The sequence below is a fragment of the Phyllostomus discolor genome, chromosome 4, assembly GCF_004126475.2.
Source record: "Phyllostomus discolor isolate MPI-MPIP mPhyDis1 chromosome 4, mPhyDis1.pri.v3, whole genome shotgun sequence".
Taxonomy (NCBI): domain Eukaryota; kingdom Metazoa; phylum Chordata; class Mammalia; order Chiroptera; family Phyllostomidae; genus Phyllostomus; species Phyllostomus discolor.
This window is the reverse complement of record NC_040906.2, coordinates 56355884-56373061: the sequence shown is the minus strand read 5'-3', so window position 1 is coordinate 56373061 and position 17178 is coordinate 56355884. Positions and strand designations below refer to the sequence as shown.

Sequence of the window (17178 nt, the reverse complement as noted above, 5' to 3'; positions counted from 1 at the left end):
TCCAAGGAAAATCCCTCTTTTCTGTTTTTTTTTTTCCTGCTACTTTATCCTCCATTCCTATGCTCATAATCCTTCCCAATGTGTTTAATATAAGTATTCCTGAAACAACAGAGTTGTTTTATGTAGATGTACTGAGTTACCTAAATTTTAATGTGACACAGATTTCACTGTTTCTTACCTTGCCCTTTTGAAGCTGACATTTTAGTGGAGACAAAGACAATTTCACACTTAAAATAATACTTTCAGGTAATGTTATACAGGAAATAAAGAGGGTGATGTGCTGAGTTACTTTGCAAAAGGTGGTCTCTTCTGGGAAAGTTACTGGAGCTGAGACCTGAAACACGTGTCAGGTCGTGAAGAGCATCCAGACAAGGAAAACATAGGCTCTGAAGCAAGAGCAATGTGGACAGGAGACAAACAGTAACAAGCGCAGTGAGCCAGAGGGAAAAGACTGGGTCACCGAGGGTCTTCTGGGCTGTAGCCAGGGGCATGTTTTTATTCTAAAAACAGCCAGAAGCCTATAGAAGATGACAAAAGAAAAAGAGCAATGTGGGTTTTTTATATTTATAAATCTAACCGTAGTTGCTATAAAAAATCATCTAGAGAAGTTACTAAAAAAGTCAGGAAAATTAGTTAAGAGATCCTTTCAGTCCATGTGAGACAGGATGGTTTGGAGGGAGCAGTGGGGCTAGAGATAGATGCTTGTGATGTCATAGAAGCCCAGAGAGGAGAAAGCTTCAAAAAGTGTAAATACGGCTGCAGTCAATTATTTCAAATGCTGCAGAGCTTAGATATCAAAGGACAGAAAAAGGGATACTGGGTTTGGCAACTTGGAAGTTGTTAGCGACAGAGATAGACTGGAAGTCACTCAAGAATGAATGGAGTTTTTCCATTAAGAATGCCAGATTGTACCCTTTCTCCTTGTCCCTTCCAAAATCCCATGTGACAGTAAAAGTATAGAGGAAAATTCACACATCCATATGGAGAAAGAATAGGAGAAATTTGATGGCCAAATTTTAGAATTTGGAAAGTAAATCTATTAGTAATGAGTGTCAGCAGAATGGAGGAAGGTTAATACAAATCTAACAGTGAAGGAAGCAGAGCAGTAATCCATTGCGCACTGCACAGCCACCAGAAGGATCAAGAACTGGTGGACTAGGTTTCTCTGGATGGAGAGAAAATGGAGTTGGAAGAAGAGGACTAGCTAAAAATCTGTTTACCTGACAGACCCCTGGGTCCTCTCTCATATGCAAGGTGCCTAGAGAATCACTCTCTAGGAAGGGTAAAACGGAAAGGGTTTCTAGACCAGGGAACATCAACAACAGTTGAAGGCAGGAGTCTCATACTGAAAACACATCCCCAGCCCTTCTCTCCTGATAGCAAAGAGGTTTACACCCTCAAAGAAGGTGACTAGAAGATTCTTCACCAGGAATCTAAGCAGTCATTTTGTGCCCCAGTACCAGGGCCCCAGTCAGGTCACCCTACAGGAAAGACCACAGTCAACAAGCCCTTCCCACACTATAGCTCTCCAATAAGCTTTCAGTGCTCCTGTTGAAGACAATTAAGAATCACCAGATATTAGAGGAAAGTATCCATTATGAAATGCAGAGTAAAATAGGAGTCTATACAAGTAGATGAAAGCTTAATTTAAAACTACCATTAATATCCTTAAAAAGATAAAAGAAATATTGCACTCATAAATTAACAGACTGCTATACAAGAAGCATTCAGTGAATGTGCTCTTGGAAATTATAAATGACAGAAATTTTAAAAAACTCAATAGAAGTCTTAGAAAAATACATCTTATAATGCCTCTTAGAAGCATCTCCTAGAGGAACTGGCTGGTGTGGCTCAGTGGGTTGAGCATGGGCCTGCCAACCAAAGGGTCAAGGCTTGGTTCCCAGTCAGGGCACATGCCTGGGTAGCAGGCCAGGTCTCCAGTGGGGGGCGCCTGAGAGGCAACCACACACTGATGCTTCTCTCACTCTTTCTCCTTCTCTTGCCCTCTCTCTAAAAATAAATAAATAAAATATTAAAAGAAAAGATCTCCTAGAAAATAGGATAGGCAAAGAGGCAGAATGTAGGTGAGAAAAGTGCCCTTCCAAATATATTTGAATAGCAATATATAAGGGGTCTGACATAATATCAATTCTAGGAATAAACTGAAAGTATGAAATAAAATTAATAAATATTTGAAAAATTTCTCAGAATTGAAAGACATGTATTTACAACACAGCAAAATATTCAGTAATAATACTGTGAAGCTTCAGAACACTGGGACAAACAGATTTGTTTTCAGAGAGAAAAAATGTACAACTACTAACAAAAGATCAAGAATTTTGCATTGAACTCTTCAGCACTGGAATTTAGAAGAAAACAGAATGACTTCTCCAAAACACTAAAAATGATTTCCAGCCAAGAAATCTATATTTGGCTAACCTATTAGCTGTGAGAATAGAAGAAAGGTATTTTTAGATATAAAAATCTCAAAAAATGTATAAACCCTGAACCTTTCCCCAAAAGTTATTGCACGGTGTACTCCAAAAATAGAAAGTGAACAAGGAAGAGGCAAGACCTAGAATCTACAAGACTGGAGACTCAGCATGGGTGTGGTGGGGGGGGCGGGGGGGTAAATAGATGTCTTCAGAACCATGATGAAGATGTCATCCAGGACAACTGTTTAGGAGCAGGGGTAGAGAATACAAACATTCTTCAAATATATTGGTTTATTCAGGGTCTGAAGATTTTCAGGTAAGCATGATAGAGAAAAAGACAGGCAAACTGAGATTGGTAGAAACATTTTATAATGGTGGAATATTAAAACCATTCTGGATCAGGAGACAACTGTGGATTAAAGGAGATAGGGAGGAACAAGATCAATTGTTCAGAGGCCTCAAAGAGGCGGGGAAAGTTTATTTATTTTTTTATTTTCTTAAGAGGAATAACCAGTATAAATGAGCTAGAAGGACAGGAGATGGTAGAGTTTATGAGTGACTAAGCTGTCTGACAAGAGGTGGTTACTATGATGACAAGTAAGTATGTAGCTGAGGGAAGAAAATGTAGTTGTCAAGTAATGACATCCCAGGATGCTGGAGTCATCTGTGTGGATGTTAAAGTCATACATGAAGATGGCCGAGGTAGGGATATAAAGAAAGAAAGCCAAATAAGAATGAAAACATTCAATGAATGAAGGGAATTAATTGAAAGAAATTGTCTATAGCTTTATAGCAGATAGCGGTAAGAAGGGATGGATAATGAATCTATATGGCATGGGCTTCATGGGGCACTTTTGATGAACACACATATTCCAAATCTTCACTTTACAGTGCAAGTGAAATGCTAGGACACAAAAAACAATAACCCTCAGTGGAATGAAAAGGGGTATCCGTAGATGTCTAGTTTCAGTTAAAACAAGATGATGAATAGGACTTCAGAGACCAGGTTACTGATATAAGGAAATTTTCTGATCAAAGAACAGGAGTAGAAGCTGGCAGAGTAGGCAAGTAGCGGTGGGGTAGAGGAATTTACCAAATTAGGGATATACAAAGGATGTAGGAGTTACCAGGGAACCATAATATTATTCAATAACAGATAATAGAAAATACTGCCTTGTGGTTCTGGAAGTAATCAGAGATGTGAAGCATGATGGAAATTGTCATACAGTCTCAAAGAGCCCATTGGTTCAATGGGCAGTCTTTCTACTCAAAGTATTGTTCTAGGACCAGCAATCTTGGCATCATGTAAGACCTTATTAGGAATACAGAATCATAGATTCCACCCCAGACTTAATAAATCAGAACCTGCATTTTAATAAGGTTCCCCAGGTATGCACAACAAAGTCTGAGAAGCACTGCTATAGTCACGGGGCTCCTCTGTTTTCTCCTCTATCTCCTGGCAATGGACTCACCAGAGGCTGAAGGTGACTCCACCATGGACTCCACCATGGACTGTTTCTCTTCAAAATAGTGTCATTATGATACTTCATTGATGAGCACATAGCCTAGACTGTAAAATTCTTGAAGACAGAAGCCATTTTGTCTGTCGTTAGCTTCTGATGCCTACTACAGTCACAGAAACAGAAGGGTATCTCCTAAATATTGTTGAAAACTAGAGTGGAAGATTAGAGAGCAACACTGATTTTACGTGTGGAGGATAACACTCCTCTTTAACACAATTGGGTTCATAGTTAAATGATAATTTAAAAGGGGTATTTAAAATAAAACATCATAAAAATGAACATATAGATAAAACAGTTTTTAAAAAAATACACACACTCTCCTACATTTGTATGTATATTAATCCCTTCACAATTATTCCATTGTAGGGTTAAGGCCTTTTATTTGAGTATGAATTGGCTTATGGGAATTGTGCAACATCTTTCCTGCACAAACCACACTAAAAATGCACCATCTAAAAGTACTTTGCTTTACTCTCTTTAAAGCCTATCTTCTTAGATTTTTTTTCTGTTTTGCTTTTCCTTTTTTATGATTTTCATCCCCATATAATTTAGCCACATTTAAAAAAATAATTTAGTATTCTTCTAGTTTTCCCAAAGTATTCAACCTTGTTTTCTCAGAAGTAGCAGTTCCCCTACCTTTTGCTCTGATATTTTTATGACTTTCAAAGTATCTAGTTAAATTGTGTGGTCACATGCCAGTTTTCAATGAGCCTACTCACTGGGTTGACCCAGCAGGCTTGGCAGTATAGGTTACCAATCTAGTGTTCTTGGGACTTGGTCCTCTAGAAAAAAGCCGTGTCAGGTCTTCTGCAGCATTTGCCACGGTAGTTTCAAACTGAGCAAGAGTTCCACAATTTCACACTTGAGTACATTCAAATATCTCAAGTGGATGTCAGCCAGGCTTCATAAATAACTTCCTCTTAGCACTGTTTAAAAACTCAGACATTCAAAAGATACTACCTGACCCGAAAGACAAATCCCTTCAGACACTTGAGCAACAGTCTCAGCCTCCTAAATGAAGGAAGAACTCTCCCTTTGAATGCATTTAACACAGTCAGAGTATAATCAACCTAATTAATCTAAACAGATTTTGTTTGGCTCTCAACGTGACAACATGTGACTAATACACAGAGGGCACTCAGGGGTTTTTTTCATATGTTTTACTTATGTTCACTTATAAAATATCTGAGATTTGTTTTATTTTATTTTGTTTTGTTTTTTTTTTACTGTGAGATATAATAAATTCTGAAAGCAATATTTCCTCATGGATGTTCACTATAGACCAGCAATGTTCAACCTTTTTCATCTCATGGCACACATAAATGAATTACAAAAATTCTGCAGTACATCAAAAAATATATTTTTCTGCTGATCTGACAAAAATAGGTTTAATTTTGATTCATTCACACCAGATGGCTACTGTGTTGGCTGTTGTCACTTTTTTTTTATTTGACAACCTCAGGGAAGAGGGGTCAGTGCCCTGATTAAATAGTCAGGTACTGGATGTTTTAAAAATTCTTGCGGCACACTGGTTACAAACACTGCTCTAGAGTAACAAACTGAGATACAGAAGTTGTACATGGAAGTGGGTACTAATATATATTTCACAATACATATTAATTAGTATGCTATAGTAATAAAAATACTTATTAAAGAAATATCAAATATGTATAATGAGCAGTCATCTACATCATAAAGTCATTCATTATACTATTTCAAAATTATTTGTCTTTCTTTCTGCTCCATAAGACCTAAGCTCAAAGGCAATGTCTTACTGTGACCACCATAACTTGTCACAAAGTTAGACACACAATAAATGGTACTTGAATTGAAATAAAAGTTGGCATTGTAATAAATAAAAGAATGTAGGGTTTTAAAGATACAACTTCAAAGGTACAAATAATGAGAAGATGGGACCAATAATTTAAACATTTTCTTTGGACACCTGAGTTCTGCTTGGTTTAAAACATGAAGCCAAACATATTTTACTTATGAAATAAGAATATAAGAGATCTATATTTAAAATGGCCAAAAAGAAAAAAGTGCTAAATCTCTTAAGTAAGCATCACAATTTTTTTAAAAATTGACCCTACCAGATGTTCAAGGAAATTTATCAGAAATTAGTAGAAAATTTTCTAAACATCTAACATGGAATCCTCCCCATTCCCCATTTTTTATGCCATGGTCTCAAATGTTTGAATTTTTCCTAAGAAATATCCGATGGCTCTACAATAAGTGCTTAGAAATTCAGGATACAAAATGCGTGGTTCCCCCACCTATCATCAATGATATGTTTTATCCAAAAGAGAAAAACACTTAAATCCAATGATTACAATTATAAGGATTTGTTTTATTGTGTTTTCCACATAGAGAGAAATTAGGTTTTTTTGGTAAAAGTGAAAATCATTACAAAAACAATCTATTAACTGAACAGTAACACATTGAATTAAATCAGTAACAAATAAAATTTAGTTTTAAATGAGTCAAGTAGTCTGCATTTAAAATTCAATTTCACAAACATTCAAGATTAATAAATTTTGGTAAGAAAAAAAGACCAGCAGAAAGGAAAAACACATCTTTTCAACAGATAGTAAGTTATAACATATTTTAAATTTCTTTGGGAAAACACGGTATTGTTACTTAAGGAAAGCCTTTTAAGAAAGATTTAAGTGCTTCAAGTCAAGTGGTCTTCAGACTAAAAAACAGTTTAAAATTTGCCAAGAAATTATAGTGTTAAAAATAGTCTTTTTTATATTCATTTAACTCCATGTTGACAAATAGGTAAAGAAAAGGCAAAAAAAGTTTACCTGCATTTTCACGTAATAAATTTTAGATCTATAAAAATTTCCTGGTTTGTATACAAAAGCCAATGTTTGACCTTCATTGATCCATTTCTACATAGTTAAAAAAATACAGTATCAAATCTTTCTCCCTTCCCCCCCCAAAACTAGAAGTAATATTTTAAGTTGTGAGTGTGTGGATGCACCTATGCATATCCTCAAGTGTGCAAAACACATAAACAGCACTTTACTTGGAAAATTATTTTCATCATACTGTAAACATCTCTTTCTCTACATCTGGACATTTCAAACTAGTCTTTGGTATTATTAATCACTGTGCTTTGAAATGGAGACAAAGGATTTCTGTAGTGATGCTACAGAGACATTGTAAGATATAAATAAGAAAAATGCACTTGGAATAAGTTACAATTAGCTGCTTTTGCATAATTTTCAAAACTACAGTGTATGCCTAGTCACAGTTTTATGAGAAAAAATCTCTCCTTTTTCAACTCCTTAATTTTAAGGAACACTTAATCATTTTGGCTAAAAATCCATTTTTGGAGAGGATCTGATGGATTGCATGACACCAAGCTTGGATGCTCTCCATTTGCTGAAAGGCACATTTTTGAGAATGGGTTATATAGAAGTTGATCCTAGAATAAAAGGAAAGACAACAGACATTAAGTTTCAAAACGTATAGTTAACTGATAAATATGAAAATTACTTTATGGTCTCATTGAAGCTAAAGGGGAACCTGTACACCAAATATATACCATCCTTAACAGGTTATCATTCTAAGATCAACTATGTCTGATAAAATCTTGTACATTTCTGGTGTAAACAACACCATTTATTCCACTATATAAGGTATTATATAAACGAAGAGAGCTATACAGAGCAAGGTCTCAATCCAATTTTTAAACATGCCATTTTTATATACATATGTGTATATATAAAACACACATCCATGTGTGTATATGTGTGTATATAAAACACACATCCATGCATCCAAAAGCAACAAACTTTTAAAAAGAGTAAGTCATAAAAGTCAGTTTTATAGTGTGCTTGCATTATACAAAACAATTTTCAAGTAAGAATTACTAGGTTCCAGCTAAGCCTTAAAATATATTTTTAAAAAGAGAAAAGAACTTTTATATATTTTCTCAGTTCTAGGTTCACAAAAGCACTAAAACAGGGAAGGAAAAAGTTAAGCACTTCAGGTAAGAAAAAAATAATGATTTTCTTTTCTCTCTGCCAAGAAAAAAATGTCTACTACAAGAAGCATTATAAGAAATGTAAAAACACAAATATGGGCAACAGTTATTACTAATTCACAGAAGTGTTGATCTGCATAAACCATGCTTTAACTAAGCAACTTTCTAATTACTTTGTTTCTAAGAAGTTTTAGTTCATAGATATATGCTCTTTTATCACATGGGTAGACAAACAATAACAAAGTTAACAGAAGCTGAGAAATTCTGATGGATAACATTAATAAAAAGTGTTTCATGCCTTTTGCCAGGTAAGCAATTATCTCTGTTCAAAATAGTAATTACATAAAGGGGTGAATTCATTGCACTGAGGTACCTTTTGGATCTCCCATATCTGCTCTCCAGTGGCAACTGTCTTGCGACCTTTGTAGGTACATGCATTCAGTTGAACAAGACCTTGAGCAGCATGGAGACATAATTCCTTCTGGATGTTATGTCGAATTTCATGTTGAGCAGAATACTCAAAGTACTGTGAAAGAAAGAATGCTATTACTGACAAAAGCACCCTATATGTTCAGTTGCAAAATAACAGTCCAATAAAAAAAATTGGCAACTTACTGAATAATGCAGTCATGTCTACTTCAACAAAATAATATAATAAAAATTGGTATCAGAAACATAAGCTGAGTTTTTATGATAGAAGATACTATAAACTTTTTCCAATCTATCACCAAGAGATAGATACTTAATTATGAAGTTATTATCTTCCAATATCAGAAATTATAAGTTAGGTAGGATAGAGGCTGGGACAGGTACTCCACAGAAAAGGTCTTAGAAAGCTCTAGCAAGCATAGTAACTGTCTCCTTCTCCACAAATGTTCCTTCTCTCTTATTCATCTCAATTCCTGACATTTGTATTTAAATAGGAACATTTAAAAGGACTAATCTTGCCCTGGCTGGGTGGTTCAGGTGGTTGCAGTGTCATTCCATAGGTCATGGGTTTAATTCCTGGTCAGGGAACATACCTAGGTTGTGGGTTCAGTCCCCGGTGGGGATGTGTATGGGAGGCAACCGATCAATGTTTCTCTCTCTCTCCCCTCCTCTCTCTCTAAAATCAATAAACATATCCTCAGGTGAGGATTAGAATAAAAAGAGGGGGTAATCTCCATGCCTCAGTTTCCTTGCCTGTAAAATGGCTAATTTAACAGCTCATACGCCTTGCAGGGGCGTCCAACCTTTTAGTGTCCCTGGGCCATATTGCCTTGGGCTACACATTAAATACAGAAACACTAATGAAAACTGATGAGCAAAAAAAAAAGGTTTTTAAGTAGATATATGATTTTGTGTAGTCACATTCATAGCCATCCTGAGCTGTATGTGGCCCACTGCCTATGGGTTGAACACTCCTGCCAGGGTTATAAAGAGAATTGTGTGAATACATGCAAATCACAACAATAACTGGTTCATAGTAGGCATTCAATATATTTAAGTTATTACTACTATTATTGATGTTTCTTTCTCCCTGTATGTTCGATGATTAATTAGTCCCTTGGTCCTACTGAATTTTCCTCTCAGATGTAACCATCCCACCCATCCTTACTTCCATATCCTCACTTCTGTTGTTCAGGTACTCTGAGTCTCTACTGCAATACCTCCAGTTATTTCCAATTTCTGCTCCTATACTTCAGTTCTCTCTGCTGCTTGAGTAAAGGGAAACTCACTCTGTTTCAATTCCCTCTTCATCTTTTATGACATTTATTTGATCCCCGACATCCCCTGATAAAGTGAGTCGCTCTGTTACTAAGATTAAGTCTACACTCCTTAATTGGTACATGAAGCTTCCATTTTCAATCTTTTATCAACTATTGCCCCAATTACATCCTATGCTCCTTTCACACAATTCCACCGTGCAGAACATGTGTATCTCTAACCCTGAGACTTTGCTTTGTTGTGTTCCACCTGGAATATCCTTCTGGATCCTTCTGTCTGGCTACATTTTATTCTTCAAGGGGCTAATTCAAATATTACCTTCCTGTTTTAGTTTTCCCTGAATTTGTTCTGCTGCTCCACATTACACCCTTTCCAGGGCCTCCAGGGACAACTTTTGTCCACCAGGGACAACTTTTACTGTTGTTGAGGAACTGTGAGTGTAGCTAGCTGGCTTCACCACACACCAAAGTCAGGCAGTGTAACTAGTACTGACATTCATCACAAATCAAAGATTTCATGATGTTGACATATCAAAGTTAAATAACTGAATATAATTGATTTTCAGTAATAAAACAATTAGTCTTAGCACTAATATTTATTGAGCCCTTACTATGTCCTAGGCAGAGACTGTTCAAAGCTCATTATGTGTATTACAGTAGACACCCTACAAACACCAGCTGAATTAATCTTGGGTTCCCTTGGTCTCAGTCTCATGCTTAATTTATCTGCTTCCACAAATACAGTGTCAGCCATTTTTATAACTCATAGCTCTTCAGATGAAAATATTGAAAGAAAACAGGTTTAGGTCATGAAAACAGCACTCTGGCTACACATTTTTAAGAAAAATATGATTTCAAAGATGATAAGAAAAGCTGTCTTGTATTTTACTTTACTCATATTATTTTTTAAAATATCATTAAAAAGGATGTTATATGGAATATAAAATTGTTGAAGATATTTAGGTAAAATAAAGAGTACATTATTAGCTAGCTGAGAACACTGAGTAAACTTATAGCTTAGAAGTGAAAAAAGCAAAAACATTGTGTTAAAAAGCCATAATGACTAGCCCTGGCTGGCATAGCTCAGTGGATTGAGCATGGGCTGTGAACCAAAATGTTGCAGGTTCAATTCCCAGTCAGAGCACATGCCTGGGTTGCAGGCCACGGCCCCCAGCAACCACACATTGATGTTTCTCTCTCTCTCTCTCTCTTTCTCCCTCCCTTCCCTCTCTAAAAATAAATTTTTAAAAAGCTTTTAAAAAAACAATAAAAAAAGAATATAAAAAAAAAAGCCATAATGACTTAGACTGCAGTGCACAGTTTCTTTGTCAATTTAGTCACATTATCAAACTATTTTTATTTGGCATATACAAATAAGGTTACAATGAAGATTTATGTTATAAAAATATCATTATCTGGTCAAAACAGTACAAAAGAACATGAGGAACTGGTTAAGTTAAATAATATCTCAAAAATGTTTAGCACTCAAAACTAAAATTCACGAAGTAGTTTAAATGCAAGGCTTGATTAAAAATAAATTTAAAGGAAATAAACCAAAATAAAATCTATGGCTATGTTAAGGTGACAGAAGCCAGAGTCATTTTTTAAATATAAACCAGAAATTATTATTCTCTTGATCAAAGCCCTCAGAGGGCTTCTGTCACTGAAATAAATCCTGGTTCTTTCACGAGGCCTGCAAAGCCTATAGGGCAGGACCCTTTCTGGTGTTGCTGACCTCACTTCCCACTCTTCTCTTCCTGGGCCACTCTGCTCCAGTCACACTGGCTTTTGTGTGCTCTGCGTCCCCGCCCCTGGGCCTCTGGCCTTGCACTCCCTTTGCCAGGACACTCTCCTGGATTCCTCTCCCAACTGCTTCAGGACTCCACTCTAAGGGTTATCTTCTCAAACAGGTCTTCCTGAACCTTGAAAATTACTCCCCAACACACAGACACATTTTTCCCCTAACCTGCTTCATTTTTCTTCATACCCAAACTTACATAGTTACTTTTTTCCTTTCCTTCTAGGCCCACCACATCAGAGACTTTGTCTTTTTCAGTACTGTAACAGTGCAAGTTACATTATACTCTATACAAATATTGCTGGGAGAATAGGTGAATTATTTCTCCAGAGACAAAACTGTAAAAAACTTCTTTATGGCAATGATAAGAACAATGTGTAAAGATAAAGCAATGTATAAATATATCTTCAACTTTTATGATAAAAATAAATGTAATGCTAGAGAAAACCTGAGAGAAATGTATAAGTCTTTACATGTAGTGATAAGATTTTTATTACTGAGAAAATATTTCTCATTGCTCAAAACCTAACTTTTATTAGCATAGTCCAGTGTTATTTCCAAAAGAATGCAAATATTTATAAATTATTTTTCCCTCTAATATATAGGCAGAAAGGAAATTTTTAAAGTATGCATATATACATACACACACACACATATACATACATATATATGTATACACACACACACACACACACAGAGTGTGTGTATCTCTATCCCATTTCAGAATTACACTTAACCATTCAGCAATACATTTTGTTCACTAGCTCTGGCTGAATCTTCTGTCCTTAGTTGATTGATTGGTTTGCATGAATACGGATTGGAAATGATAATGATGGGGCTAATGGATAGGAAAAAGCATGGAAGAACATGGACCAGGGTATAAACTGACCCTTTTTTCTTAAAACTGACATCATCAAAGCCCCATCCTGTTAAAATACAACATGGTATTTAATATTGTGAAAATCCTCCATATACATCTTGGACTCTATATCAAAATACCTACAATTCCCCTGGGTAGGGGGACATACCAGCTCCTCTCCTTCGTACACCTTTCTTCACAGTCTTCTTGCTCCATTCTCATGTCCACTAGCCACCTCACTAACTCCTGTGTACCTTTCCAAACATGGTTTCTAATGTCATCTTTCCCCCCAGAAATGTATGGGCACCTAGTCTAATTCAGATGCCCTTCTCCACACCTGCAGAGCACTCTGAACACTTTATCCCAGACCTCATCATCCTGGCTGTAACCACTGGTTTTGAAATATAGGTTTCCTAAAGGAATCAGAATTGAAATTTCTTAAACCCAGCAGAGTATCTGACATGCAGGGGTCCCTCCATGAATTTGCTTAATTAATAAATAAAAGAGAGTCTAATCATTCCAGGAATTCACCTGTAAAAGGCCAGGAAAGAAAGGTAAAAAACTCAAAATAATATTTTAATATGCTCTCTACCCATAGTAGGCCAAATAGTGACATTTGAATCTAAATCAGTAAAAATAGTCAAAAAGTGGTAACAGGCAGAGATGTAACAGGCAGAGATGTCATCAATCACAGAGAATTGTGAACATATCTGCTTTTCAGAACATTTACTATGAACCACTGAAATAACTTATAATGCTATTCTTTTGGTATTAACATGATGTAATTTGCCATTGAATCCAGTTAAATACAGCCTTTTATGTAATATAATTTTGCAAAATCACCATGCCAATAGTCACACAATATCAAAATTCCACATAAAAGATCTCATTTTTTTTAATTCCATAAGGCATTATTCTATTACTTTCTCATTTGCCTTTCTACTGAGTGGGTAAGCAACTTCAAACTATTTTTACAGCCAGAGTGAAAACAAAATAAAGCACCCTACAACTTTAATATAAATTGCCAAACAATCTAAAAACATTTCACACACCCATTTACCTGAATGTAAAACTCATTTAGGACTTCTGAAAAATATGTGACAAGTCACTTGTGTTGTAAGTACTGCTGAGAAGGGAAGATGTTTAATGTGGTGCTCACCTGGTTTCCCCCAAGTCCATGACATGTATACAGAATCAATGGCTTGCCTCCTTGATTATTTTCTCCAACATCCAGACATAAAGGCTGACCAGAGCTTTTAATCTAAAGAAAAATTTTCAAGTTATATTTTTTAAGTCTATGTGGCTTATATATTTCTTCAATTGATTTCAAGAAGTACTGTAAATAATAACATTGTAAAATCTCAAAAGAAAACAACCAGAAAGTATTTCAGCAATTTTCCCTGAACCACATGTTGGTGGCAAGGAGTATACCAAATAAAGAAGAGAAAAATACTCACGTATCCAGATATAACAGGATTAAGGTCTGGCACATATGCTTCTGGGTAAATATTGTTCAGATACCATGTAAAATTTTTACATTGAAGGCGGTGCTTTATTTCAAATCTTTTTGAGAGATCACCAAATGATTTCTAAAGAAAGATGACAAGTGAAGAGAAGAGAAGGTTTATTCAAAACAGCATTGGTAAAACACCCCAAATGCTACTATTTATATTTATCTTTAGGTATTAAAAATATTCCTGGTCTAATTAGAAGACAAAATTTAATAGCACTCGCTGTTCATTCAGGCAACAATTATGCCTGCCTGCTCATTTCTGGTTTCAAAGAGAGTCAGGTAGCACTGTGGTGCCGACAATGTGTAGTTCTACTCCTCCTTTGCATCACAAACCTTCCCCATTGGACAAAGATCAGTGGCAAAATGCTATGAGCAAAGAAATGGTAGTGGGAGCATTTAAATTGATCCTAAAAATGATCTGTAAAGTGAGGTGTGAGAAAGCAGGGTTAGAGAAAGGACAACACATAATGTAATATCTTTTTTCTAGTCAAGACCATAAAAAAACAGTTGGGAATAATTTTTTCTAGTTTTATGAGTGTAGCTTACTTCTAACTTCTTACTTCCATTACTTTTCTAATAATATTCTAACAGTAACAACATATTGGTAGAAAAAAGGCAAGTTTTTAATCAATTGCATTTTATTTCCTTTAAGGGACTAAACAACTTAATAAAAAGCATTATTAAGCTAGAAAGGAATTTAGTCTGTAGAAAAAATTTAAAGAAAATTATATTACTATATGTAATGCAATACTTCTTAACCATAAAAAAATAAAGAAATATTGTCATTTGCAACAATATGGATGGATCTTGAGAGTATCATACTAAGTGAAATAAATAGGACAGAAATGAACAAAAACCATACGATTTCATTCACATGTGGGATATAAGACTGAAAGCAACACACAAAACAAACTCATAGACACAGAAGATAGTATGGTGGTTACCAAAAAGGAATGGGGCTGGGGGGAGGATGAAGAGGGTAAAGGGGATGATATATATATATATATATATATATATATATATGCTATATATATATATATATATATAGCATATATATGTATGGTGATGGAAGGAAACTAGAACTTGGGTGGTGAGTACAAGATGTACTATACAAATGATGTATTATAGAATTTTACACCTGAAAATTATGTTATTAATCAATGTTACTCAAATAAATTCAATTTAAAAATAATGCTGCAATGAACAAGAGAGTGCAGGTATCTGTTTGGTAGCTTGTTTTCATTTCTTTTTGCTATATACCCAGAGTAGCACTGCTGTATCATATGGTATTTATATTTTTAATTTTTTGAGAAGCCTTCATACTGTTTCATAGAGACTATATCAATTTACATTCCCACCAACAGTACACAAGGGTTCCCTTTTCTCCACACCTTTGCCAAACCTGGTATCTCATCTTTTTGATGGTGCCATTGTGACAGATGTGAACTGACAGCTCATTATAGTCTGATTTCCATTTTCCTGATAATTAGTGATTTTGAGCACTTTTTCATGTACCTGTTGGCCATTTGCTTGTCTTTCTGGAAAACTGTTTATTCAATTGTCCTGAATATTTAGAGGGACTACTTATTTTTTAATTGGGCTGTTTGGGTGTTATTGCTGTTGATTCCTATGAGTTCTTATATATATATATATATATATATATATATATATATATATATATATATATTTGGTATTAACCCCTTATCAAATATACAGTTTGCAAATATTTCTCCCATTCACTCTGCTGGGGGTTTCTTTTGCTGTGCAGAAGGCTTTCAGTTTGATGTGGTCCCACTTCTTCATGCTTGTTCTTGTTGCTTCTGCTTGTGATGTCATATCCAGAAATTGCTGCTGAGACCTGTGTCAAAAAGTTTTTTCTCTATGGTTTCTTGTAGAAGTTTTATAGTTGGGGGCATTATGTTTAACTCTTTTATCCATTATGAGTTCATTTTTGTGGTATCAGATAAGGTTCCAATTTCATTCTTCAGCTCATGGTTATCCAAAGTATCCTCTCCCCACAGAGTGTTCTGGGCTCCCTTAGCAAGGTGAGGCAAAAGTAGGTTTACTGTTACTCATATGAAAAAATAATACAATAATTAATAAATAATAATACAAGAATAAGCTCTTTTGCATACTCACAAATACCCAAAAGTAATCACCTACTTTTGCCCAACCCTATATATCTGCTATATAGATCTATGAAAAGGTAAATCCTCAAGTCTTTCAGCTCAACTACAGAAAATATTTTCCCCGACAACTTCAAAGTCTTAAACCGAGGTGTTTCAACAAAAAGTATAAAGCTCTATAAAGACTTTTGCCTAGCTTATGCATTTTACAACATAAATCTATTTGTCCACTGGTAAAAACAGGAGTTTGCTTGCTGACTCTCTTCTTTGTGGGTAACAAGAGAACATAAACTGTATTTATTGCTCACTTGCCTGCTTAGCCAAGTACCCTTCAGCAGTATACAACCTGCCCAATTTGTCTTGGTGGCCTTTGGAAGAGGATAGCAATATAACCCGGCAGGGCTCTCTGACTTTGCATCACACTGAATGTTACTTGGAGATACTGGAGGCCAAAGAAAAGGTGAAGAACTTACATGCATGCCCGATGGACATGAACTAAGGGAGGGATTGCTGGAGGGAAGGGGGGTACGATGTGGGGGGAGACAATGGGGGAAAAACTGGGACAACTGTAGCATATCAATAAAATATATATATATTTTAAAAGAGGTAACCATATCTTTATAACAGTCCATATGTTGATGCCCTTAAAGCCCAATATACAACCCTTTTCCACAAATCAGCATTGTTTTTTATAAAGAGACTTGGGTACCATTCACTGAAACATATTCTTAAATTGTCTAGTTAATTTACCACATCCAATATTAAAACTATTAAATCTCATTTCTCATATATTAGGTACCATGTTTTTGCAGAACTTTAACCTAAAACAGGACAATAAAAATAACAGTACCATATTTGTAGGCACTTATTTCCTCACTTCACAGCTATTCTAGGAGGCAGGCAAGTATTTCCTCTCTTGAGGCAGGGAAGGACAGAGAAGAGAATTGGTTGAACCAAGGCAGTTACAACACTAAATGGCTTCCAACAGTAAAAAGGATACCAACAAGTAGAATGCCTAATTTTTTAAAAAGTTTACTCAGTTTTCCTTAAAAATATTAAACTGGCATTATAGTTATATATTTTAAGAATTAAAATAAAATGCAGCTTCAAAAAAAGCTTTTTAAAATATTTCATACAGGATCCAAGATGACAGAGGAGTAAGTGGAAACTACATTATCCTCCCAGGACCAATCTGGAATCACAACTAAATTGTGGAGAAATAGT

At 35.4% G+C, this 17178-nt stretch overlaps 1 protein-coding gene across 2 annotated transcripts in view; it reads right to left on the bottom strand.

Annotated features, from left to right (window-relative positions):
• Positions 1-6235: 6235 nt before the first annotated feature.
• The window catches only part of GALNT3 (polypeptide N-acetylgalactosaminyltransferase 3), a 66948-nt gene continuing 56005 nt past the window's right edge, over positions 6236-17178 (bottom strand). For both annotated transcript variants that reach the window (XM_036023370.1, XM_028509499.2), the window contains 4 exons: positions 13773-13904; positions 13475-13576; positions 8326-8478; positions 6236-7391 (listed from right to left, as the gene is read on the bottom strand). In XM_036023370.1, the coding sequence (XP_035879263.1) occupies positions 7269-7391; positions 8326-8478; positions 13475-13576; positions 13773-13904 (510 nt within the window). In that variant the 3' untranslated portion in view covers positions 6236-7268. The remainder of the gene's footprint in view (positions 7392-8325; positions 8479-13474; positions 13577-13772; positions 13905-17178) is intronic.